The sequence below is a fragment of the Spermophilus citellus genome (genome assembly GCF_964194105.1).
Source record: "Spermophilus citellus genome assembly, chromosome: 18".
Lineage (NCBI taxonomy): Eukaryota > Metazoa > Chordata > Mammalia > Rodentia > Sciuridae > Spermophilus > Spermophilus citellus.
Window position 1 is genome coordinate 60831477 of NC_138200.1, and position 26845 is coordinate 60858321.

General features: G+C 46.2%; 1 protein-coding gene across 6 annotated transcripts in view; it reads left to right on the top strand.

Annotated features, from left to right (window-relative positions):
* Positions 1 to 2883: 2883 nt before the first annotated feature.
* Positions 2884 to 26845, top strand: part of WWOX (WW domain containing oxidoreductase) — a gene marked incomplete at both ends in the record, with an annotated part of 882099 nt that continues 858137 nt past the window's right edge. For 2 of the 6 annotated variants that reach the window (XM_081274221.1, XM_081274218.1), the window contains 4 exons: positions 2884 to 3250; positions 9370 to 9434; positions 10298 to 10355; positions 13807 to 13985. In XM_081274221.1, the coding sequence (XP_081130347.1) occupies positions 2889 to 3250; positions 9370 to 9434; positions 10298 to 10355; positions 13807 to 13985 (664 nt within the window). The remainder of the gene's footprint in view (positions 3251 to 9369; positions 9435 to 10297; positions 10356 to 13806; positions 13986 to 26845) is intronic. The other 4 variants (XM_081274223.1, XM_081274222.1, XM_081274219.1 and 1 more) reach the window with 3 other exon arrangements.

Consider the following 26845-nt stretch of genomic DNA (forward strand, 5'->3'; position numbering starts at 1 on the left):
TGAGCACCCTCACTTTTACTCCCCAGGCCTGTTCTCCTCCAGACACAAGTTCTTAATAGATTCATGAATTTTAGAGTATCATGAGTCTATATGATAAACGCCTACACACGTTGCTAGCTTATGTGACACATTTTCTTTAGTCTAAATAAAGCCAAGGGAAAATATTGTTAGGCACTTACTTACGAGTGTATTCCAAATGCTTTCTGTTGACTGGGTGATGACCATCTGGAGATCCTAAAAGAACTGGATCTCCTTAAGCGACCCTGGGCTCCACAGTGAAGACTGCTGAGCTCACCAGCCTGAGGGCACCTCCCCATACTTCCCACACTCACTGTTTACAAATTCTGAACAAATCCCCTTGCTTTCCTAATTAATCTTTGCTCCTGTTTTGATGCATCCTGAAGTTCATTTCTGGGGCATAAGTCAAGAACCTGCCAGGGCTTCTCTCTGGGGGAACCTCCTTACTCCTTTTTTGGTGACAAAACCACAAGAGAAAAAAATCATAGACCTGTTCTTGGGTTTCCTCCTTGGGTTTCCAGTTCAGTTCTTGTGAATTCTGACCATCAACCCTTGTTCTGAATCAGTCTCTGCTCCTTGGAATCAGATGAGCCTGACTAAAACAGTGTGTTGAACTGAAGCCAAAGACAGGAAATCCTGAAATCTGCAGGTTTCAGTAGATCTGTGGTTCTTAACTGGGGTCCAAATTGGCAACTTCTGGAGGTATTTCTGATGTCACAACTGGGATGTGGGATGCTGCTGGCATCTAGTGGGTGGAGGTATAAAAATGCTGCTAGACACCCCACAGTGCACAGACAGTCCCCAAGAAACTCTGGCATCAATGACAGGAGAAGCCCTGCAGGGAATTGATCATGATAATAGGGGACAACAGAGGGTTGACCCTGAAGTTTAGAATTCTTCCAGAGAGACCACTACCCATTTTGGAGGATATTATATGGTATTATCCATTACCCACTCACAGTGATACCGGTGACGAGTCCTGCTTCCCCACATGTTGAAGTTTGAACATTAGAGAAGTACCCCGAGGCAAGCATATAAAGCTTGGAGGCCATAGCTGGTATCCTGGTATCCCAAGAAGTAAAGTGTTCTGCCCTTTTTATATGTCCTAGGCTTCCTTTGTCCTCCTGCCTTTCCCCATAATCTTTCTCCTTCCTGCTTATGTGACTAGGCCCAGGAATGCCCCATGGGGTGGCCAAAAGGTGGGAAACAGGTGGGCTGAAGGGGGAAGGGCAGGATGGTGCAGCCCAGGACACATTAATTAACAACTTTATAGCTCCCTATAGGGAGGGAAAATTCCTGGGACCGGTTATCCTGTTAACAGGTTGGAGCAGGGGCTACTTCTTGATAAGGGTGGCAGAAGGGCTCTCAAGGAATTAATGTTTCAATCCCTTAGGGGACAGTCTTCTACTTGCTGGGATCACTCAAAATTGGCCTCCTTGATCCAACCTGACTCGATGTACCTATCTGTGCTGACTGCCTGTCTAATTCTGGCTTCAACAGGAAAGTGGTGCCAGCAGGGGCTCTGACCTATGCAACCCAAGAGCAATCTAAGAAGTCACTGCTTGAACAGAGACCACAGATGGTTGGGGAAACTGAGGCTAATCAATTTAAGTATATCCATTCATCTCTCTGCAATCAGGGGACTTTGTGAGCCAATTTTCTATTCATAGCAAAGGATTAAATGGTCTTAGGTGACAGGTGAAAGGGACTGACTAGAGGTAAGCCGAGAAGCAGCAGATGTAAATTGAGAAAATTCATGTGATGATAAATTCGAGCTGGGCTAGCAAGCCTGGTCACACTAAAAGGAGCTTTCAATACTTTAGCTTTTGGCTGAGCCTGTTCAGGAAAATGTTTCTCCCTCAAGAGTATGCCAACTAGGACTCCTACAGTAAGAATCAATATTAGGACTGGAACATAAAAAGCAACATTGTTAAAGGTCAAGTTGAAGATATGCTCTTGGTTTTCAGTACAGGACATTTATAGATAGTACGCTCATCAGGTGTTCAGAGATGACATAAGACAGTCTGCTTCATAAATTTGGAAATTTTGCTTTTAATTAGTTCGATTCACAGAGGGCTAAATCTAAAAATCATATTTTCATTTGTTAATTTAATAAACTTAGCATTTGTCCAAGTGGTAGTGAACAAAGGAAGCATAAGATGTGGTGCTCTGTTAGATTAGTTGCGAGTTTACAGATAAATAAGTAACTGGAATGTAGCAATGGGGTCTGAACTTCCCGGAATTACCTGGTTCTGTGGTCCTTTGGGTAGTTAGTTATCCTTCTGAAGTGTGTCCACGTCACAGAGGTGTCGGATATGTGCAAGAGAGAGCCTATGAATTCCTGGCCACCATGCCACCATCCCTTAATGGATCCATAAACGTTACCAATTATTATCAACAGAAGCGTGCTATGGATGGAAGGAACTTCTGCTGGACTAGGGAATTAGGAGGCGTGAGAATTAGCAATTTAAATTCTCCAAGTTTATAATGCCACTTTTCTATGCACAGCAAAATTTGTGAATCAGTCCGAATGAGGGCAATTGGATGGTTTTTAGTCAGGAATCTTTACTCTTCCTGAGGCCTTAAAATAAGGAGGGGCTGGAGTCCAGGACTTCCCTATTAGAATCCTTCTTTTCTGCTCCACTTTCTATTCCGGTTGGGCCTAAACTACATTTCCCAGGATGCGCAATTGCTAGGGCTCCTGCAGGATTGGCTAGAACCACGCGGAAGTGTTACAGGTCGCCCAGCAACGGGCGGAGTCCTGAACCGTGACTGGATGAGCACGCCCCTTCCTTGCCTCCCGCAGAGCGAAGAAACTCCGCCCCGTCTCTGAACTACGCAGTCTTCTCCGGGCTTTACTTCTAGCCGAGATGCAGCGCAGTCTCCTTCACGCTTTCTCTGGTGGTCTTCCTAGGCTCCTCCCCTTTTATGTCGGGAGCTGCAAACACCAGGAGACTGGATTACATTTACGGATCAGGCTGTGTGGTTCTGGGCTGCGCGGTGCGCAGGCGCGAGCGTTCGGGCCCCGGCGCGCGCGGCGCTCGGTTGAAGCGGGAGTGAGTTCCTGGGAGAGGAGACCGGCGGCGCGCGAGCGGGACAGCGGGCGAGCGCCTCCTCTATCCGCCATGGCAGCCCTGCGCTACGCGGGCCTGGACGACACGGACAGCGAGGATGAGCTGCCCCCGGGCTGGGAAGAGAGAACCACCAAGGACGGCTGGGTTTACTATGCCAAGTAAGGGGGCCGCAATGGGGCCGCTGGGCCTGGGACGCACCTGGATGGGTCGCACCTGGAACCCTACGGCCTCGCGCTCGGGGGGGCTGCGCCTCCCGACATGGCGACGGCGGTGCTAATTGACAGCGATTGTCAGAGGCTGGAGGGTTCCCCAGAAGGAGCCGGCCCCTTTGTGGGCTCTGGGTCAAGCGGGGTCATCTGGCAGCGGCCAGGCGCGCCCTCTGCTGTTCAGGAGGCAGCACTGCACGGTGCGGTGATGACAGTTGTTCCCCCAGAGAGAAAGGAATTTTAAAATATGCACAAGCCCAGCTCTCTCCTTGGGGGTTTGAAGGCCTAGGAATATGTATTTTCCTACAAACAAATGCTGTATATAACTTCATTATTGGGTACCCTAGTAGACCCTTTTTCCATCACTGTGTGACTTTGAGTCATTGTAAGAACTCAGCTTGTTTTCTCACCTGTAAAATGGATTGATAGAGGGCCCTTTGAGGCAGTGTGCATAAAACACCTAATGTTCAGTCACTTAGTCTTTTTGATGTGTAGGAAGCCGCAGCTATCTCTGTCTTTTCAGCCTGATGTGTACTGGGGAATGTCTTAAATGCAGACCTTAGATCTCTGTAGAGAACCTGTTGCTTCAGACTCTCCACTTGGGGAGTCTATTTTTTTTTTTTTTAAGGTTTCCAGATGAGTGGATTATTACCTGGCTTTTGGAAACAAATTAGTATGAACACTATAATTTTCATTTAAGATAAAATTTTTTCTTGGGTCCCCCACCTCCCCAAATTGAGTTAATTAGTTTGGGCCCTCCCTTCTCCCCAAATGTAGGTTGATAGGTAGGCTGAAATATTTTTGGTGATTCTGATCTACCCAAGGCCCAAAGTTGTGACTGCTGCTGTTATGGTGGCCAGGTAGAAAGAAAGAAAGAAAACAAACAAACAAACAAAACAAAACAAAGCAAAAAAAAAAAAAAAAAAACTCCAAAAAACCCCTCTGGTGATCTTATAGAGATTCTATGTGTCAGGGCTCAAGCTGGGGCACTATGATAGTAAGACTCGGTTGTTTTTTTTTTTTTTTTTTCGGGGGGAGGGTGGGAGAGGGTACTGAGGATTGAATCTGGAGGGTACATCCTCAGCCCTTTTTGTTATTGTGAGACAGGGGCTCACTGAATTGCCCAAGCTGGCTTCAAACTTGTGATCTTCCTGTTTCAGCCTCCCAAGGAGCCGGGGTTACAGTTGTCATCAACTGTGTCAGTGTTATTGAATAGACTGACATGTTAGTCCGATCACCGTGCGTGTGCTGAGTGGCAGCCTGTCTAGCATGAGAGGCAAGTTGGTAGGTGGGGGCATGTTAGGGAGGCATCCTGGGACCCAGAAGAAGAAGGTGGATGAAGTGGGCAGGAGGGCAGCCAGGGCAGAGATAGTGCGTGGAGACCACAGGCCACGCCTGAGCAGGTGTGTTTACACTGAGGCAGGGAGGAAAGACCCAGGTGAGGGAGGCCCTTCTGCCCCTTGCTGAGGAGATGGGGCCCTGTTGCCAGGCTCAGGTCCACTGCAGGTTTGGAGGCAAGACACCACTTTAGGTTTGTGTCTTCAGAAGAATTGAGGCTTGGGAGAATGAAAGGGACAATTCTAGCCGCAGAGAACGCTTCAGCAGTGCAGGAGGCCAGGCGATCCTGGCCCCTGAGCCTGAGGATGTGTGCACTGTGCTCCTCTCCTCCCTCAGAGCTGAGCCTAAATGTCACTCACTGTCCCAGAGACCTTCCCTGCCTGGGTGCCCCACCCCTGCACCCATCTCTTTGGGGATCTGCTTCTGGGTCCTCAGTGTCATTTGCAGATTTCTTCCTGTTTGCGCTCTGTGTCCCTCTGCAGTGCAGGCCTCGCTTGTCTACCAGTCTCCGCAGAACCCAGCACCCAGAAGCTGTAGCGCAACAGAAGCACGTGGAATGAATAGTGAAGGTTAACTAGGGACCCGTGGGCAGCTGGCGTACTAGACCCTGAGGCATAGATGCCCTGACCTGCTCCTAGCTTTCTGAGACCTCCTCTGCCTCCCTCCTCTGCCTCCCTCCTCTGTTCTCATCTGGCCACGTTCCCCTGCTGCTTCTCAAGTTAGGGCCTAGGGCCTTCCTTCTCAGGCTGGTTCTGCCTCCCCACCTACTTTACTTCATGTGGCTTGGCTTTTCCTAACTGCTTCCTTCCTGGGGACTCGTGTGTAAGACTGTAAGTCCTTCCTCTGACCTGCAGCAGTGTCTCTGGTCTCACTCTAGCCTGTCTGGCCCCACTATTACCATGACTCTGGGGACCAGGCTGGCTGGTGTCTCTGCTGACCCTCCCTCCAGTTCTGCAGGCCCTTTGTTCTTTGGCTCATAGGCTGACAGATCCCTCTCACTGTTCGTAATTCAGCCACCCTCTTGATCTCTCCTGACCTGCAGGCCCCCTGGCCTTGCTTTTCCCTCATGACTCTGGAAGTGACACTTGTCTTCTCTTGGGAGTTTGGCAGACTTTGCTAACAGGCTGTCAAACCACCCTTCAATTTATTCCTTTTTCCAGATATTCTTTCTCCACTGCAGCAAGGTCATGCCCAAGGACAGAGGTTGTAGGGTCTTGGGTCTTTGGCTGTGGCTGTGGCTCAGTGGCAGAGCACTTGCCTCACACGCATGGGGCTTGGGTTTGATCCTCAGCACCAGTAAAAATAAATATATAAAAATAAATATATTGTGTCCATTAAAAAAAAAAAGACCCTAGGGTCTTGTGGAATTTCCCTTTTGTAGCTGCAGCACTGCCCAGTTACGTGGGTGCCCCTGGGCCAGTGTGTCCCCACAGTGCACTTGTAGACCTGAGAGGTACAGGTCACATGGCTCCAAAGCCTACCAAACTGGGGGTGGGGTGGGTGGGGTGCTCTAGGACGACCCACTCCTGAAGGCTGACCTCAACTGCAGAGCTGGCAGGCCTGTACCCTCCCCCAGGATCTCAGAGCAGCCCCTCTGGGAGATGGGGTAGGAGGGACAATGACTCAGTGTCCCGTCACTGTAGTTGCTAGGGCCTTCCTGAGTCTTCCTCTCCATCCCCTTTTCCTATGAAGCCTGGAGAGATGGCCAGCTCCCCCAGGAGATGGTACCCCTGTGCCCAGGGTGGCTGTCCTCACGGCCCACTCCAGGTCTCGGTGCTAACTTCAACTCTGCTTTCACAGCTGACACTTTAGAAGAGCGCACTTAGAAGTGGAATTCACATAATGTGATATAAATTTAATTTTGATCCCTTGGTTTAAGTTAAGATTACTGTTAATTATCTCTCTAAATGACAGAAAGCTTCCTGAAAGGAAAAACGGAGGGCTTCTGTATAAGGGGAATAAGAGAACACTTGGGGGACATGTGTCGTGATTTTCTCTTCATTAAAAAGTCATTTAAGGTTATAATTAAAAAGAATACTTTTAATTAATTTTCGTATATACGCATTTACTTAAGCTAATCCTTGTGTTAGAAGGCGCGGTCCTTGGCTGGGCATGTTAACTCATGAGCTCTGTGTAACCCCAGGCAGCAGCTGCTCTTCCTGTCCCCGTGGCACCGATGAGGAAGCCAAGGCACAGGGAGCTGGAGAGCTGCTCAAGGCATGCGGGTGGGAAAAGCAGGACAGGTGGCCTTCAGGCTGCAGCACCTTCCCTCCCAGAGTCCACCGTCTCCACTCAGGCCTGGGCTCTCTACCAGGGACAGTTGTGTCCTGCCCTAGACGATGGGTAATGTCTGGGGACACTTTCTTTTGCCACAGCTGTGGGGACTGGTGTATGGGCACCTAGTGAGTAGAGGCCAGGGATGCATAGGACGGACCCCACCAAGGAATCACCCGGTCCCAGACGTCAGTAGTGCTGAGGGTCAGAAACCTTGGTTTGAACAGTTTCTGTCACCGTCAAGAACACAGATTGACAGTTTCTTCTGATTTTTAAAATGTTTTTCAGAATACATGAAAAAAAGTTCTGAGTGAGTCTGTGTCTGCTCTGGGAAGTCTGTAATCATCGTGTGTCTGCACTTGGGCCTGCTGTGGGGCAGCAGGGCTCTGCGGGCCAGGGGCCTTCTGGCTTGCCTGCTCCCAGGCCTGGTGTTCTGCTGTTAGGGGTCATCTTGTTGCTTTGTCGTTTGCAGTGCTGGGAATAACTGAACCCGGGAACCCTTTACCACTGAGCCACATCCAGGACCTTTACTGCAGTTTTTAGAATTCTGAGACAGGTTCTCACTAAATTGCCCAGGCTGGCTTTCATCTTGTGGTCCTCCTCCTGGGCCTCCCAAGTCTCTGAGGTTACAGATGTGTGCCACTGCACCTGGCTAGAAGTCACTTTCTTGAATGTAGACTTCTTGGGATCTGGACTGCAAGCTCATCTGATGTGAGCCCAGGAGACCAAGATGATTTTGCACGTCAGGCCAAAGACCACATCTCTTACCTTGAAGCAGTGCTCACCTGGTGAAGCTAGGAGCAGGGGCGTTGGATGCTGCTCTGTGTTCGGCTTAGCCAGTGACCACCCTTTAGTTGGCAAGGATGAGCAGGAGTGGCTTTACTGCTGCTCCCCCTGGGCCAAGAGGAGCGGGTGGGTTATGCTTTGGAGGGAGTTGGAGCTTCTGTTTTGAGATCGGATTTGGCTGTGGCTGATGTGGAGGGGTTACCTTCGCCACTGACACCGCCTGCTTGCACAGCGATGTGATCAGGCTCCAGCCCTGTCCAGGATGCGTCCAGGATGTGTGCCTCACCTTGCCAGCAGCTCCGGGAGGCAGGCGTGGAGGAGCCCCACATGGCTGACCACAACCAGTCCTGGTCATTCTGCCTGGGGGTCCTGTATCCCTCCACTGGGGCAGAGGCCCAGCTGCCAGGAGTTTGTAAAAATGGACTACAAACCTACAGTTCATGAAAAGGCAGCCCTTGCTTGTGACTTGCAAAATTTTCCAGAAAGTTCATGCTCTATTCTTATTTTCTTCAACATAAGGAAGATGTGTCCACGTTTTATTGTCTGGGTGTCAGTGATTAACACTGTTTTATTTTTTGCAAGAATATGTGGCCTTTTAGGAAGTCCCCTTACTTAGCCTTCGAGTGCCTCCCACCACCTCTGGCTGTGTCCCTTGTGAAATGGCTTGTGTTCCTGAATGCCTTGTCACCTGATGACAGATGTTGCTAACTATTGGCCCACTGTGTTATTTATTTATTTATTTATTTTGTTGTATGTTTATTTTATGGGGTTTATTTGTATGTGGTGCTGAGGATCGAGCAAGCTAGGCAAGCACTCTGCCACTGAGCCCTGGCCTCAGCTGTTTTATTTATGATTATATGTTGTTCTGAGATAATGTGCAAAGTTTGGTGTGGGAATCAGGCCAATTTGTATAATTGGTTTGTTTAGAATAATGGCTTGCAATTTTGAGAACTTCTTATATGCCAGGTACTATGTAAAACTCCTTTATATGCAGTGTCCTCAGAGCAGCCCCCTGGATCAGTACTAGAATTGTTTCCATTTTGCAGATGAGAAAATGGAGGTAAGAGGTAGAGTAACTTGACCAAAGGTGTGCAGCTAGGTGCCTGTGGGGCCAGTTCACTGCATTCTCAACTGCCTCTCGGGACCTTTAGGAATAGCTGTTAATGAAACACTTGAAAGTTTTATCTGTGGAAAGAATGCACATTTTAAGAAGATTGGCATATTCAATTATATTAAAATATCCACATTATAAACTAGACATTATGACTTTTATTATTACATCCTGGACTAAGACTAAAAAAAATACAAAACAGAACTCTTCTCTGGATATTCTGGGTGATTTGTAGAGCTTTCTGAAGTTGCTCCCCAGCTGATGACCTGGTCCTCATCCTCCTCCTCTCCTCTTCCCCTCCTCCTCCCCTCCTCCCCTTCCCCCCCCTCCTCCCCTCTGCCCCCACCTAGCCTAGAAAGTGACTCAGGACATTCCTGCAGGATTGCTTCTGCAGCCAGGGATGTAAGCTGTAAGATTTATATTCTCTTGTTTCTTTTCTGAGAGTTTGTTTTCATTACTCTTGAGAGGGCGTTATCTGAGAGAGAACAACTTTAATACAATTTATTATTGCTTAGAAATGTTAATTTTTGTTTATAGTATTGTGGATTTTTTTTTTTAACAGTCACACTGAGGAGAAGACTCAATGGGAGCATCCAAAAACTGGAAAAAGAAAACGAGTAGCAGGAGGTTTGTATGTTATTGCCAAAGGAGAGAATCTTGTATTTGAAACATTAATTATGTTGGGAAAATGTCATGGAAAGCATGGTGACAGGTTGCTGTGCTGGAGAACCATCAAGGAACTAGATGACTCTAATCTGAGAGCCTGTGGCATTTGGAAGAAGGAGGTGATAAGGTCTGGGGTGAAGGAGATGATTTCTTACTGCTCTTAAACAAAAAAGTATTAAAATGATTGGGGTCTTTGGCTCATGGCTTATTAGGTTTTTCCAAAGCCGCACTGTTGGTAAAATAGCTCTTGGTTTATACTATGGAATTAAGCATATCAGTACTTTATGGAATTCCATAAAGATCACCATGATTTTTGGATGCTTGGAATAGACATATAAGAATGAAAAAAAAAAAAAAAACAAAAAGAAGAAGAAAAGAAGCATAAGAAGGTCCTTGCTCTAGGGGCTTAGGGTCCAGCTGAGGCGATGACAGGAAGTCATAGCTGCCCTGTGACCTCACACGAGGCAGGGGACATAGCGGACAATGGTGTTGGGTGCCTGCCGCGCCCACTGAGGCATCTCTGAGCTTACTCAAGGGGGAGTTCACACTGATCCAAGCAACGGGGAAGATTCCCCTAAATCAGGACCTGGACAGAGCATTTTAGAATGATTGAGAATGAAACACGTTTTGTTAAAGCAAGAGGCAGATGTGTGGGATGCAGCTGGGGCCTTGGGCCTTCTGCAGCTGCTTGGAGCAGCGGCTGCCTGTCCGGAGGGGTGGGCTTAGAGGCAGGGCTGGTGGGCACGGCACCTCCTCCTCCTGAGCTGGGGAAGGGGCTTCAGGTCCCATGGCACTCACAGACCTGTCCATCTTTCCTGTTTCAGATTTGCCATATGGATGGGAACAAGAAACTGATGAGAACGGACAAGTGTTTTTTGTTGAGTAAGTGTGTACATAGAAACTATTGTTGGCTGCCTTACTTTTTAATAGGAATTTTTAATTATAAAAGTAATACACATTGATTGTAGAAAAATCTGCGGTGGTGTGTACCATAATCTTAGCAGCAGGAGTAAGGACTTTGAACAGTTCTGGGGTCATTCTTCCACCTCCTCCCAGTCTGTTTGCTGTGCCTGTACTTTCTTCACTTAGGAAATGCACCAAGTGAATGGTTTAATGACCTGCTTTTTCCACATAACATATTGTGATCTTTTTCTCATATCCTTATATATTTTTAAAGAGAATATTTTATGGCTCTAGAGTATTATTTTGTGCAGATATACTCTAATTTTATCAAATTGCCCATTGGGAATTGATGTTAAATTTCTATTATTGGGAATCTATAATTATTTTTTAAGTATCCTTATCTGTAACCCTTTTCACATCTCTCTCTTTAAATTTGAGCAGTGAACAATGGTAACCACCTGTCTAGCACACCCCTGAGTGAGGTGTGTCTCTCATCATCTGTATTTCTATATCTGTACTCTCAGCCCCTGTAGTTAAGAGGGTATTATGGTTTGGATGTGAGGTGTCCCCCAAAAGCTCACATGTGAGACAGTGCAAGAAGATTCAGAGAAGAATTGATTGGGTTGTGAGAGCCTTAACCAAATCAGTGAGTTAAGCCCCTGATAGGGATTAACTGGTGGTAACTTAAGTGGTAGGGTGTGGCTGGAGGAGGTGGGAATTGGGTATATGTTTGTGTCTAGTGAGTGGAGCCTCTCCCTGCTTCCTGATCACCACATAAGCTACTTCTTTGTGCTGCACTCTTCCTCTATGATGTTCTGCCTCACCTCAAATCCTGAGAGATGGAGCTGGCCTTCTATGGACTAAGGCCTCTGAGACCCTGAGTCCTCCTCTACAATTGTGTTGGGTCCTTTAGTCACAGCAGCAAAAAAGTTGACTAAGGCAGAGGAGGTGTTTTCTGACTGTCAGTGTTTAATGTTCAAGGTTGTGCATTTGCCAGATTAGGATGGGTTGGTTAATAGATTGATTTAAGCAGGATTTTTTTTTTTTCTAGTCAGGGATTGAAACCAGGGCCTTGTCTGTCCTGGGCAAAGGCTCTACCCTGAGCCACACCTGCTCAGGAACAATAGTTCTTTTTAGGAGCTATGTGTGTAACATAAACACTCTGGGGTCAGCTGGGCCTGCTGTTCGTATGTGAGTCTGCCTTATGGTTTGCAGTGTAATCTGCCTTTCCCAAGCACACCTGGAACAAAGCATCTACAGTTTCTATTTTCACTTTTTAAAAAGTTGACCAAAAACTAACCTTTTCAGAAATTCTGAATGCTGCATCTTTTCTGGAATTTCATGGCCTATTTCTAGTGTTTCCACTGTGACTGAACCAAAGCCTCTTCTTAGCTACCTGCCTTTGAGGCTCTCCCAGGCACTCAGCCAGATCTTCATAGTTACAGGGGCACTTTGTTTTCATCTCTCATTATCAGTTTGTGTTATAATAGTTCATTAAGTAACGTAATTATAGTAACAAGTGGCATAAATGGTTTTTGAACAAATATGTGAACTTTTGGTGCATTGCCAGAATTGGGAGCAAATGGGCCATGGCTTGCTCAAGGGGTCTCTGAGCTGCACAGGCAGCCCCCGAGAGGTGACTGACAAGCTGGGCAGGCGGGATGTTGATGCCTGCTAGTTTATAAAAGACTTCTTCCTTCTTGACTTATTAGTCTTTTTCCTCAACAAATGAAGCATACCAACCCTTTGGTTGTATGTTGCAATTTTTTTTTCCCAAATTTTTCTTTTAACTTTGTTGGCTTTTAAAAAATTAATGATGGAGGTTTTTAAATGTTATTTTCTGCCTTTACATGTGTGCTGGGAGGTTATTTCCCTGAAATGGTTTAATTGTAAGTGACCTAGGGCAGTGTTTCCTAAGCATAGTTCCTGGATCAGCAGCATCAGCGTCTCCTGGGAACTTCCCTTAACCCGATTCCAGCTCTGGGGGTGGGTTTGGCGACCTGTGCTTTAATGAGTTCTCCAAGGGTAACTTGAGAGCCATTGGTCTACTCCAGAGAGGGGACTTTCTCCCTTTCTGAAAAGGCCAGATAATGTTTTAGGCTTTGGGGATCATATGGTTTCTGTTGGAGTTTTTCAGCTCTGCCATTATAATGCTGAAGGATATAAATTGATGGTCATTGCTGTGTTCTGATAAAACTTTATTTATAATAACAAGTGGTGGGCTGTACTACCATCTGCTGTTCTACTCCAGAGGAGTGGTGGCCTTCAAGGCAGGCTGGACCTTGGCTCCCTGGTTTGTCATCTCACTTCTATGAGCTGTTGCCGTGGAGTGCTGTTAGTGTTTAGCAATCAGCTCTTTAGTGGAAGGAAAAGAAAGCACAGGTTTGTTTCTGTGGTGCAAATGCTTTGACTATAGCCAATTTCACGCTACCAAGGTGAGGCCGCTGAGGAGCTGGGAGGATGCACATTTGGCTCTGCTAAGCCAGCATGTGTCACTCCCTCACCACACAGCCCCGTAGTCTATGTGTAACCCTGGGCTCACTGTGCTCACCTGACAGGCTGTGGTTATAATAAGGGTCACATTTCTGGGTTGATGGGTATAGATTTTAAATTAATAAATGTGTTTTATTTATTTATGGTGCTGTGGATTGAACCTAGGGCCTCCCACATGCTAGGCAAGCACTCTACCACTGAGCTGTATCCCCAACCCTCAACCATGTAATTTTATACACCCAAATACATGAAATTTTAGATATTTCTGGAGAGTTTATAATAGTTTTTAAGATAGTTTTGAGGTCTTTATCTTAAATCCCAAGAACACATTTAAAATGTAAAAAATAAATTCTATTACAAGGAGCAACTTACTAATCCATATTTACCAATTTATTTTAATATTATATAAATTTTAGATAACTCCAGATCAAAAGCAGCATACTTATAGGAGGCCTGGGTGTGGTCTTAAGATAAAAACCTTTAGAATTTCATTAGTTGGTCAGTTTCATATTTAGTATTACGAATTTGAGTTTATCAATTTGAGTTTTCTATTTATCTGCTTTGAGGCCCTTGCTCAGGGCAAAGAGATTTAGTTGAAATCCATGGACGAGAGTGACTGACAGATCTCATGGCCACATGTACTTGAATGAAGCCAAACCCCAGACCTGTCTAGTGACTCCTTTGAGGTGCAGAGTACGAGGCGTGGGCACTGTGCTTTGTAGTGTGCTCTGCAGCTCAGAAGGAAGGGCTTCTGTGAGCCTCTTTCCAGCCTGCACTGTAATCCTTCCAGAGACCAGGAGAGGTTCAACAGGCCTTGGTGTTTTTCGGGCTAAGCATGAGCCTTTTGGTACATGAGTGGTGGGTTCGCCTTGATTGAGAGATTATTTTTCGTTAACGAGTGCTCACTACGGTGCTTGCTGCTTCCTGTCCTTTGCAGCCATATAAATAAAAGAACCACCTACTTGGACCCCAGGCTGGCGTTCACTGTGGATGATAATCCCACGAAGCCCACCAGCAGACAGCGGTACGACGGCAGCACCACCGCCATGGAGATCCTGCAGGGCCGCGACTTCAGCGGCAAGGTGGTTGTGGTGACGGGAGCCAACTCAGGAATAGGTAGGCTGTCAGCGTCCGTCCTGTTTGTTTAGTGTCTGTGACTGCTATGATGAAATCCACTTAAATCTAACTATAATGAAAATTTTATGGTGGTTCTCTATTTTTAAAGTCTGTTCATAGCGTTTCAGTTGCTGTTTCATTAAAATCACGGCCTCTTGAAACCCCAGCGCCCATGACGGCTGTGTGAGGCGACCTGGGGAGTTCTGACAGCTGAATACTCAGTAAAAGACTGGGACTATTTTGGTACTGAGGGCTTAGGGACAGCAGGCTGTGTCTAAGAGTCTGTGACCTGGTCTGTGTGGTGTGTGACATATTCCAATTACCTGAGTTATTCAAACCAACATTTTCTGGTAATGGGATATGGGAAGGGACAGGAGGGACAGCACATGGCTTCAGAACAAAGGTCCTGCAGGTCTCCACTGGTCACCAGGGCTATCGTTTTCCTCTGGGAATAGATCTGATTTCTTTCTAAAACTGGAGAATTCATCCTTGTCTTCACCTCAGAATTAACCCCCTTGACTTCTGGCCTTAGGCCCAGTGGCCACTGCGTGGAGGGCAGGCCAAGAGGGTGACCTTCCCTTGGCGTCAGGGCAAAGCAGATGCTTGGCCATCCTTCTTGGGAGGGTTTTGTTTCATATTGGTCCATATGTGCCCATTCTGAATTAGTAAAAGTCAGCCACTCTGAGGAGAGTTTACATCTTCAGATTTGTCTATAGATACAGAAAGTGGGTCGCCTTGGGCTGTCTTCTCTAGGGTCCTCTCCAGCCCCCTGAGGCCCCCATGGTGGCCTCCATTCTGGACTTAGATCTCCATCTCTTTCCCTTCTGATTTTGAATGGCACCTTTGACACTCCAGAAACATTCCCCAGCACCTTCAGGGCAAGGAGGGAAATGCATTCTCAGAGGGTCAGTGAGGCTGTGGGCCAGGGCAGAGGTTCTGACTGCGCCTGTCTGCTAAGGGAAAGAGGCAAGTGGAGGTTTTAAAAAAAATTGAAAGGGATTTATGGATAATCAACTCATCCTGGACTCAGAATTTGTCTAGCTATTTTATCAACCTTACATCGGGGTAAATTCTGTACCCCCATCACCGATGTCAAAACTGGTGGTGTGATATTAAAAATAGGAGCTGGGTCCTGGTGTCCAAGAAGCAATATGTTGTGTTGATCGTGTTGACTGCTGTTATGGTGTGGACCCGTTCAGTGTCGAATAACTTAAAAAAAGATTTAAGGACTTAGGAAAAATACCTTTGTTTATTTCAATTGACCAGAAGATTAACAGAAACACCTCATTCCTTTAATCTTAGCTGGACAGATTTTCTTCCATCAGCCAGATGTGTATGAGTGTTGATTTCCTGTGGAGTGTTCAGGCTGCCCCACCTGACGGTAGAGAGCAGACCTGGGTGTGATCCATGCATTCCCAAAGATCTGTGACACCAGGCCGTGGCCTTGTCATGCAGGACCCAGAGCTGACTTGGAACATTAAAGGAGGGGACAGGGAGGGTCTGAATCTGCACAGCCCTCTGAGCTCTGGAGCAAGCCCAAGGCCTCTGTGCCTCTTCTCAGCTCCTCTTCCTAAACACTTCCTCCCTTTGTCCTCAGTTCATTCTGTGGATGCTGCGGCAGGTGTCCTTGGCTGGGTGGGGTGGCAGTCATGAGCTTGGGACCGGCCAGAGGTGCGGAAGGTCCTGGGGAGACCTGCCTTTCCTGCCCCTTGCCCCTGGCTCTTCCTCAGCCCCACCTTCCCTCACCTGCTGTTCTCCCCTCCCCTTGGGGCAGCATCAGCCTGGGTGAGGGCCATGGATATTTACTCTTAATTTTTTAAATAACAGTACTTCAAATTCCAGGCAATCGAGGACTTGCAAATCACTTTCCCCTGAAGCAGTGGCATCAGGCTTAAAGAAGAGGCTGCCAGTAGAGAGGCCCTGGCTTCCTGTCATGACTGAACTGGCTTTTATGTCCTGCGTGGTTGCCTGAAAGTGCCTTTGCCTGAGCAGGCTGTGGCTTCTAGATAAAGCTCTTCCTTCTACTGAGCTGTGCAACCTTCCAGGTTATGAATTGTCATCGCTACTTCATTTCTTCCCAATTCAGATGAGATAGCCATGTGCAGAGTGTGTTGCTTGGTTCCCAAGACATCTGGGCGTCTAGCCGCCTCTGTGCAGGTGTTGGTGGGGTGCTAGCCTGCCTTCCCCGGGGCCACAAAGGGCAACCACTCTAGAGGAGCAGCTGAGTGGCCTTGGGAACTCCTGTCTCTGACACAGTGTGGGCTGGAGCAGCAGTGACAGTACTTATTTGCAGACTGGCAACTCCACGGCTGAACACATGGTCGCCTGCTTGGCCTGACAGTCTGCTTTGCAGATCTGGCGTTCCCAGCAGTTCCTTTTACAGACTTCCCAGGAGGCGCCGTGTTGTGGAATGTGGGGCTGCTGTTGGTGGGGATCCTGGGTGTGGAGGGCACCTCGCTCCCTGTGGGGTTTATACTGGGGTCCTCAGCCCTTGAAGTGGCTTTTAAGCAATTTGTCTTATTGACGCTGTCCTTCCCCTGGCTGTGAGTGATACGGAACTATTGTGGATCTTGATATTTGATATCTCCAAAGCAAATTGAAGACATTCTTACTCAATTCAGCTGAAAAAGATTAGGTTGATTCTGGAAGAGAGGAGGATTTGGGAGAAATGTCGGAAGCAGTGTGGGTTCATGGAGTCCTTGTTTAGCTTGTCACTGGATTTTACCTTCGTTGACTGGATTCAGCCATCTAGATTGGGGGTGGGCAAACTACGGCCCCTGGGCTAAATCTGTCCCAAAGCTGGCCTGCTACTTGATTTTATAAATAAAGTTTTATTGGAACGCAGCCATGCCCATTTAGTGTGTCACCAGCAGGGTTGAGTAACTACGGCAGAGATCATATGGCCCTTTGTAAAGAAGGTTTGGTGGTAACCTGTATTCGATGGCCCAGCCCCTCTCAAAGAAGAGCTGCCTAAGTGTCCCCTAATGGCCCCATGAGACGAAGTTTGGATCAGTGTATACTCCACCCCTCAAGAGGATGGTGGCAGATAGCTGAGGACATCCCACTAAATCCCACGTCCCTTGCCCCAGGCTCTCCGTTTTTATAGGTAGCTGCAAGGATTCAGATGTTGTCTCCTCAGAAACTAACACTCTTCTCTCCTTGACCTTTGTTTAACCAGCTTTATGAACCCGAAGAACTTTGTAGATTGAGAGCTGTAGCTTGTGGACCTCTCCCTGGAGATCAGCATCTCAGTTTCCAGGGGCGACATCTCTTCACCAGAGCTCCTGGTAGCAGATCAAGAGGCCCGGAGCCCCACAGTCCCACCGCCACCCAGTCGAGGCGAGGGAGCTCCCTGCTGTCGGTGGCAGCGTAGACTGAGCAGGAGGGTCTCCCTGAAGTTAGCCATGGTGGCTCTGATGTCATAGAGTCAAATGGAAATGGCTTCGACATGGTGACCACTGCACACAGTGCTACAGAGACTCAGGAGAGGGAGTGTCCTAGGCTAGGGAGTGTCCTCAGAAACTTGCTTCTGGACTCGGCCTGTGAGCTGATTCGGCCCTGGGCACATGGTCGTGTGCAGTGGCCCCGGAGTCTGCCGGCTCCTTGTGGTGCAGGTTTGTCGCATGCCTAGACGTGGGGTAGCAGCTTGTTCACGGTCTCCTGTGAGGGCTGCACTTGAAACCCTGCAGACTGAAGCCATGTGTAGGCAAGTTATCATTGTATTTGTGGAGAAACAGCCAGGGCTTTGTCAAACATCCAATTATAACCACGAACAAGTACCAGCGAATTAGATTCTCCAGTCTAACCTCAGGGTCTTGGAGATCCAACTTTCTTCTTGTTGCCACCTGGAACCATTGGTGCTCAAATTTGAGTTTTAAATTCCTCTCTGAGTTTAGTCAGGATAAAAAGTTTCTTTTACGTTTTGAACCTTTATAATGTTGGACTGTATCAAATGTTGTGGCTTTAAATCTGAAATAGCCTGGCCTGGTTTTGAGTTTTGAGCCAGAGGACCCATTAATAAAACCAAAATTGTTTTTACCCTGGAACAAACATGAGCTGGCCACTCGGTGTGCTAGTGCACTTCAGGGCTGATGCCCTCGCCTGCTGGTGGTGTTTGTGTTATGCCGCCACCTCCCCGAGGCTATCCCAGGAGTCTCTCTCTCTCACACATACATCAAAATTTACACACTTTGAGTTATAAAAAAAAAATACTTTTGCTTATGATGTTGAAGTCACCCCTAAATTTGTTCTCCTTAAGCAAAATGAAGGTATTCGATTTTTTTTCAGGGAATCCCTAAGTGTTAGTATTTTGTAATTTTATGTTAACCCATTTCTAAAATGTTGGGGTTTTACTCCTAAATCATAAGCTGAAATTATGGCATGAAGCGTGATTGCCACACTTTTATCCTATAGATCATCATCATGAAAAGTCCATATCTGGTGTAAATTCTCCCTTCCTGCATGACATAAGAAAATCACTCTCTCTTTAGGTAGAGAAGGGTGTTTGTCCTTAAGGTTTTAAAGCCACACTCCCCAGCCACGCACTCTGTACACTGTCTTCCTTTATAGGCCACATCTTTGTTTTCTTTTCCATAACTAAGTGTTACTTAGTTTTCATGCCTAAACTGTGCCATTTGCTCCCCTGTCCCTCCCTAAGTTATTGTAACAGATCCATGAACCCCAGGATCTGGGCTCATTTACATTTGGTCATCTTCCTGGACAGAACATGTCTAGGTGAGGTCAGGGCACTGTTGGTTTCCTGCCCACTTTGTTGACAAGCCCTGCGCCACTGGGATCTTGGCATTCTTTTAAGAACATGCTCTTTAAGTAGAGGAAGAAATTCCAAAATAACCCAAGTGACCTTTTGGGGATTAATTAAAGATATTCATGACAATTATGCTGTTATGCTAAAATATACCCATGTATCATTATAAGTAAAATGAATGAATTTTTTTTCATTCTGAGAAACTGTTGAAAGTTTTGAAAATGTTGGGAGATGTCCTTAGATGGCATTATGTAAAATTGACAATTAGTCCCTTAATTAGTGCCTTATGCACTAAAGAACCATTTTTTTTTTTTTTTTTGAGACAGGGTCTCATTAATTGCAGCTCCTGGGCTCAGCCTCCCCAGTAACTGGGACCACAGGCTCAGGCCTGCTCCTGTTTACATTTATGTTCTTAGACACTGAACCTACATGGAAACCACATGCTCATAGTGTTGAGAACTCCTCCTCTGGAGCAGGGGACCGTTGAAGACATTTGCTGATGTGCATCTCATCATTTGCTGACCCCATGTTAAACCCCAGGAGGTGTGTACGTGTGTTTGTGTGTGTATGCCGGGCTTATCACCCACTGTGTGCACTCACACACACCCCTCCATGTCCACGCGCACACCTGGTTAGACCTTAGCTGAAACAGTTGTCACAGGAGGTTATCAGCTGAATTCTGTATTTGCACATAGGTTTGGATTTTGACCTTTCATAGTGTCAGCATAACAGATGAGGGTGGCAGAAGCCACTGTTCAGTGAGAAAATGGTTTGAACTCATGATTTAAAGAGAATATTTTAAAATTTTATCAACTCCAATTGAGGGTTTGTAACTTATGTAAGATTCAAAAATTGTTTTTAAAAATCTGAGACAGTTTATCTTTTGCTTCTGCATAATACAGTGACATAGTAAGAATTGTAATGAAAGTATTGTATGCATTTCCTGTAATTAACCTAAAAGAACAAATGTGAATTTATATTTTAAATTTTCTCCACTAGAGGGCTCTGTTGCCCTTCCATAAGATTAAACAAAAGAGGCAGCTTCTCCATCTAGTTTTCTCCCTCTGGCCGGTCTTGCTTTCATTTTTGTTAAATAATGCCTTTTCCTCTCCTAACATATCTTTTAGGTCTTGTACTTCTCAGCAATAGAGTTCAAGCTGAAGACGGTTATTAATGTCTCTGTTTTTTTTCCTCTCTTTCTGCTTTGCGTTTTTGTTTTGTTTGTATGGGATGCCAAGGATGAAGAGAGCCAGTTAATAAAGAGGCCCATTGTATTCAGGGAGCAGCTCCTTCTGCCAAATGACACAAGGGCATGTGTTTTGTGACATTATTGGTTTTGAGTGTGCTGGCCTATCAATAATGTGATTTCTTTTTTTCTAAGTGGTAATTGTGATATTTAAATATTAGTGCCTCTGTTTAAAGCTCACTTAGAATGTCTTAGTGACCTTATATTTTCCCTAAGAACGTAGTCTCCCTTGCCGCTGTCACCAGCTCTACCTACCCTATGTAATGATTTTAGTTAGACTGTTTATTAGCAATACATTCTTGTACTAAAAGAAAATGTATCCTTTTGGGCTCAGCATCTGCTTTTTAAGCTAGAGGCCACATTAAGCTAAATACATAATACAGAGCAGATAGCCAGTGCTCCCAAGTCCTGCGGGCAGTGCTGGTTTTGGCTCCATAACTAAAGCTCCAGGCAGCCCAGCAGTTGCATTCTGCAGCTGTCAAACAGAAATTTGGCCCAGAAGAAAACAGTTTGGCTTTATAAAGTGCTTATTTTCAAATTCCAAATGGGAACAAAATGAATACACTATATTACATATTTTTACTTATATTATTTTTCTTTCTCAACAACTTTTTCTCTTTTTAAAATGTGAGCACCTGCAAACTTTGTGAACATATGTCTGTATCATCATGAAACTATTCCACTAAAGCTGTTTGGTCATTCATGTACAAATGTGTTCATTATTTATTAAATAAATTGTTAAAACTGGAGGCTGTTTGGGGAGTCATTGCGGATTGTACAATGCAGGTGACATTGACAGTTGTTCAGCCCTTGACCTCCCTTCTTGGGTACGATGCGGCCTGTGTCCCTCTTGCACTGGGCAGCGTTTGCATAGTGGCCAGATGTGAATCCTCCACTTTCTTAAAAGCAGCATTTGGGTCAATCAGAGGGCTTCTTGCAAAGATCTCTTAAGCTAAGGTGCCCAGGGACTGGCCAGGAAGCACATTCCTATAGTTGGAGCTCGTTGCTCAAGTCATTCCCCCTTTAGTCCATAACAGCACATTTCATGAAGTGCCAGTCTTGGGCTACACAAACCTAACTCGGGGCACCTTGGAGGTGCCAAGTCGTGTAACCCGGTTTTAATCTGAGGGTCTCAAACTTTGAGTGTTTGTCTCAGGCTGTGCTTGGTGGGCTTTTTTTTTTTTTTTTTTCATTTTTGGGATGCTTCATATTAGAAATGGGATCAGACAGAGTTGCCCCTAAAGCAAATCAAGATCTCGCTAGACTCCAACAAGAGACCTAAGATGGTGTGTGTGTATATGCAGCAGGTCCAGAGAGAGGGAACATGAGATTGGGGGGGGATTTGTATTGTATTCTCTTTTATATCTCTCTAGGCCCTATGACCAGCTGAGTGGAATGAGTCCTTTTGTTTAACCAAATTATTTCATCGAAAGAAACAAAATCAGTCAAATCTCACATATGGATGTATACAGAGTGAAGTTAAACCTAAACAAAACAAAACAAAACAAAACCAGTCTTACTGCTAAGATGTACTTGTTTGTTGCAGATTAGTGTATGTTGATTATTATTGTGTTACATTGATAGCCGTTCACAATTTAGGAGGATTCTGTGCAAGACACCTGTTTTGGAATGATGTGGAGATGAAAGAACAGAGAGGTGAGGTAGGTTGCCTGACATCACACAGCCCTCCAGGGTGCCTGTAGGACTGCAGCAGAGGGCTTCTCACTTCCTGCCTGGGGTCCCACCCAGTGTTCTCGCCCCCTCCACGTTCCGAGGAATAGTAGCACAGTTCTCGCTGAACTCTTCCCAGTCAGCTTGTGAAGTCTGTGGACCTGAGTCTGGAATCAGATTTTTTTCAGCAAATCCATTTAGGCTGGGCGAGACACCTGGGGGGCCTGCCGGATGTGCCCAGACCACACGTTGATCCTGGGTTAGTACGTCCATGCTTTCTTTGTGGAATTCTCCTTTGGTTTCCTGAGGCAAAACAGGTGTTGGGAGAGAATTCTGGGGGAATGGGAGCTGGCATCGGTCAAGCTTATATTTATGCCCAGTAAGGTAAATTAGCTTTGTGTGAGTTCTCATTAAATGATTTTAAAATTATTTAAATGTTTTTAAGCATGTGTTCCTTATGAAAAATTTAGAAAATGCAGACTAGAAAAAATATCACCCCAAATCCTCACCAGCCAGTAGTTTACAGTTAAGATGGAGCATCTGTGAATCGCAGCCTTGGTTCCTTCCCCTTCTTCCTTTAGTGAGTTTCCAGTTAGCTGGTGGTGGCCTTTCCTCTTGCTGTCAGTGTCCCACATCCCGAATGGTTGCATAGTATTCCACCATATGGTTCCAGCTAGTCCCCCAGAGTGGCACATTTGGGTGGATTCCAGCTTTTTAATAGCTGCGGAATGCAGATGCACATTTTGTAATTAAATGTTTGTGCCCATCTGTGAGTATTCTATAGTTTTATTTTGTGGTAGTAGAATTGCTGATCCGAGAGAGTTGCTCCTGAACCTTAATATCTTGATTTGTTTTGTCAAACAGCACTCAGAGTGTTGTACCAGTTCCATTGCCCAGCAGCCCTGTGTCCCAGCCAATCTTGGGAATTAACGATTGTTAAAAAGTATCTATTAGGGATCTGGGGTTGTAGCTCAGTGGTGGAGTGCCTGCCTGGCATGTGTGAGGCATTGGGTTCGATCCTTAGCACCACATATAAATAAATCAAATAAAGGTATTATGCCCATCTACAACTAAAAATTATTTTTTTAAAAAAAGTATCCATTGAATTTGCACATCTTTTATTATTAATAAGATTGAGCAGCTCTTCCAGTTTACCCCCACCTTTTCCTCCCATATGTTTACTTTTTACTGAATTTATTAATGTCACAGAATTCCTGCCCTGCTGGAGAATCCAAAGATGGAAATGGTATAATGGAAGACCTCATCCACCCATCATGCAGCCTATTAAAACTTGGTTCAGGTGCATTTTTATAATTTCACAATCTTTTCAAAAATCATAAGAGAGTTGGAATTTAGGTCTGCTGCAGGTCTCCCAATTCCCAGCACAGAATGTCATTAAATAAAACCTTATAGTCACCTCAGTTCATGTCAATAACATAACCCAACAAAATTTGGAAAAATGCCTACTTGGCTCAAGGTCCAAGAAAACGCTTGTAAGGTTTTTGGTTTCCAAAGGAAGCCTTCGTTTTAACCAAGAATCCCTCGTATTTCGTATTGGCTCAGCTACCCACCTAATGCATCAGAAGGCTGGCGTCCCACCTGCCACCTCACCTACAGACACTCCTGCCCGGAAGTGGGGGCGGGTCCTGTCAGGAGGTAGAGAACCCTCCTAGGAGTCCACTCCCTGCACTGACATGTTCATGGACTGAACCCTCACAGAAATGCCCCAACCCAGGGTGGTGGTCCTCACCCAGGCGCTTCATACCCCCCAGAAGCACGTCCGCATCTCCTGCCTTTGGCAAAGGGGGTTCATACAGCGAAACCCAGACGTGTCAGGCGGTTGCACCACACTGTGGAACATTTCTACTGAATCAGAGACAAAACTGGGAAATTGTTACTGTCTCATTAGCTGGAAAGAAACTCTTCAGTAATCTTGGGGGAGCTTCCTCGAGTCCCTTTTAAGGACTAAATGCTACTGCATAGCTTAAGCTGTAATTATTGAAAACAGAAGTGTCATGAGGGCACAGTCTCTCACCTGCCTTCCACATGGACAACGAAGACGCACCAAACGTGGATGACAGGTTCAGCGGAGGACAGTGTATTTTTAGGATGTCAAACACCTTAATGTTTCCCCCATTTGCATTTATTCTTCTGTGACTTGCCTTTTCGTTATATGTGTGACAATTGGATATGTATTGATTGCTCATTCCAGGCAGGCAGTATAGTTTAATTTTCAAAATGTCTCTTTCTTTTAGAAGTTAATTTATCTCCAAGTGTCTATTCCTTTAAGTACATATTCCATCCCGTAACCGAGAGGAACTTCATAAAGAGTTGGCCCCACTTGCCGGTGTGACCCCTCCTAGGCCTGTGCCTCCCCTGTCAGGCCAGAGACAGCTCCACAGGCACTGCTGCTTCAGTACCCGCGGGGAAGGAGGTGCCACCCAGGAAACCCAGACTTGCCAAAGGCCAGCTTCCCACGGTAGCCGAGCCCCAAGGGAACACAATAGGCAAGGTTTGATTTTGGGGGTGAGGGCGTCCTCCAGCTCTGTGTTAATGGTGGTGACTCCACTTCAGAGTTCTGGTTTGATGAGCCTGGCTCCCAGGTGGTGTCATCATGCCACGGCTGAATATAGCTAGGCTGACAGCCAGCTTGATGGGGGGCGGGTTTCTGTCTGGAGAGGTGCAAGAGAAGAATTCTGACTCAGGAAGTGGCCCTGCGTGACCTAGTTTCCACCCTGTGCTAGCCATGCCCCACCTGAGGGCCTGGGCCAGGTGGCTTTCCTTCCCTGGGCTCCTGTTCCATGCCTGTGTCACACAGACGAGATTCCTTCTTTGCAAAGTTGTCAAGATGGAGCTCCGGGTGCCTGGGGAAGTCTCTGCCTGTTCATCTCTGCAGGCATTTACTGTAGCCATTTCTGGAATGGGAGGCGTTTACTGTAGCCATTTCTGGAATGAGTAAATGTTCTTTACTCCCAAAATTAGTTTGGTGTTTTCCAAACTTCCTGGTCCTTGGACCCTCTTTGTCCTAGGGTGACTTTTCTAAATAACAGTTTAAGGCATCAACTTGCGTTTGGTGTGAAAGGAAAAAAACTTAGTTATTTTTTGGTTGGTTGGAGATCAGATAATCCTTTTGTCCAGAAAAAAGAAGTGGGAAAATAAAAGAAAAAAAAAAAAAGCAAAGTTACTTTTGTTGCAGTCAGGGAACTGGGGGGTGGGGGGGAAAACTGTTCTCTCCTTGAAAGGACTGCATCAAAGCAACTTGGCTGAGTTTGGCTCCTGAGCCCATTGTTCACTTGAGTTTGTCATGGGTTGTAGGACTGCCTGGTATATTAACTATAGATGTCCAAAGTTGCTGTCCCATTTCCTTGATCATATCAAGAATGAATCAGTGTTTGAGTATCAGCATCAGTCCTTAGAAAGGTATGGCACCTTCCATGGAGACTTACGGAACATAGAAAGAGACAGATGGTCGTTCACTGCTGTGTGACCTAAGGTGTGTCACTATTGTGAGCCTTCCTTTCCTCATTTGTGAAATCAAGAGACTATAACTTCTCTGTCACCGTTTTGTAGGGATCACATAATATTTGGAAATGGCAGCAATGGAGAATGCTTTATGAATTTAAGATTGCTTGCAGTTGGGAAAAATAACCTCACAGTTGTAATAAAGGGAGCATTGGGGTTGGAAGAAGATGGAGGAAGAGTAATTTAATTCCTTAATGATGGAATAAAATAGGCACTCTTCATTTTTTCTTTTTTTCTTTTTTTATTTTTGGTTTGGGTATGCTGAGAGGTTTCTGCAAGTTCTTCAGTGTTCAGAAAGGGAACCAGATGTCAAATAACAGACTTGTGCATTGCGCAGCTAATTTGGTGGCAAAAACCAGAGAGTTGCAGTGAGTGCTGTCCCCACTAGTTGATGGGCTGTGACTCCAGCCAGATATCCGGCAGCAGAAATTTGATGTAATAAGAAGGGATTTTTGTGCAGAGGGGGAAACTTCCTGGTTGTGGTGGTGTTGAGGTGTCGTGGGTGGAAATGTTGCCGGGTCTTGGCCGTATGGTTCCCTCCCAGTTGCCTTAAGTGTCACCCACCCTGGTCCTTGTCTTTGCCAACAATTCAGATATACATGCAGAATTCAGACATGAACTTGCTGCTGTTTGCTGACATGACCTTCAAAAAATTGCTGGCCCCACCTTGATTCTGGAAACTATTTTCCCGGTGATCCCATGAAGCCATCTCTTTCAAATGCAGAGCCTTCTCTGTCAGCCACCGGGGCTTTAAGGATGAGCTCTGCAAAGTTTCTGTGTCACTCAATAGATGGTCTCTGACTGCCTTCGGTTTTACTGTGTGGCTGTGTTGTACTGTAAGTGACTGTGGCTTCTACATTCAGCAGCTGGGGTTGAGAAGCTCCTATCAGCCGAGAGATCATCAATGCATTCCAAATGGCATTCCAAAAAAAAAAAAAAGAAGAAGAAAAAAATACCATTACAACTTTATCTCTTGGCAAAGGCCGTTCCAGTTCTCAGTTCCTGTAAGTTACCAGATGGAGTGCTTGACAAGGTGGGAGCCCTGTCACAGATCCACACGGGGAAACAGCTCAGTCAGGGAGCGGAGTCAGAGTTTTGGCAGGGGACACTGCCCTTTCAGCCAGAAAGCTGGCTTGGGCTCCGTCAGCCTGAGTGCACAAGGGCCTTTCTTCCTACCAAGCTGAGCAACGACTTCTTTTCTTGCTGGCCTGTTCAGGGAGGGATCCCCAGGAGGAAGCCAGTCCTGTTGGCCTGTGGGCACATCTCGTGGCACTTGGTCTTGGACTTTGAGTGACAACTCCTGTGCCACTTGCATGTTCTTTGCGGAGTGCACTGTTGGGGAGTTGTGTTGGTTTCCTTTTGCTGCTGTGGAAGATCCCCACAAACTTGGTGGCTTAAAGTGGCACAGATTTACTCTCTTATAGTCCTGGAGGCCAGGAGCTGGAAATCTGTCTCACTGGGCTGATGACAGGAGGCCTCAATGCTGGCTCCTTTTGGAAGCTCCTGGCCAGTGGGAGGGGGTCCACAGCTTCCAGCGGCTGCCCATGCTCCTTAGCTGGAGGCCTCATCCTCCCCACTACGAGTGTCACTCCATCACATCACCTCCTTTCATGTGGCCCCCTCTCCTGCTGCTGTCCTCCCGCTGATGCACTCAGG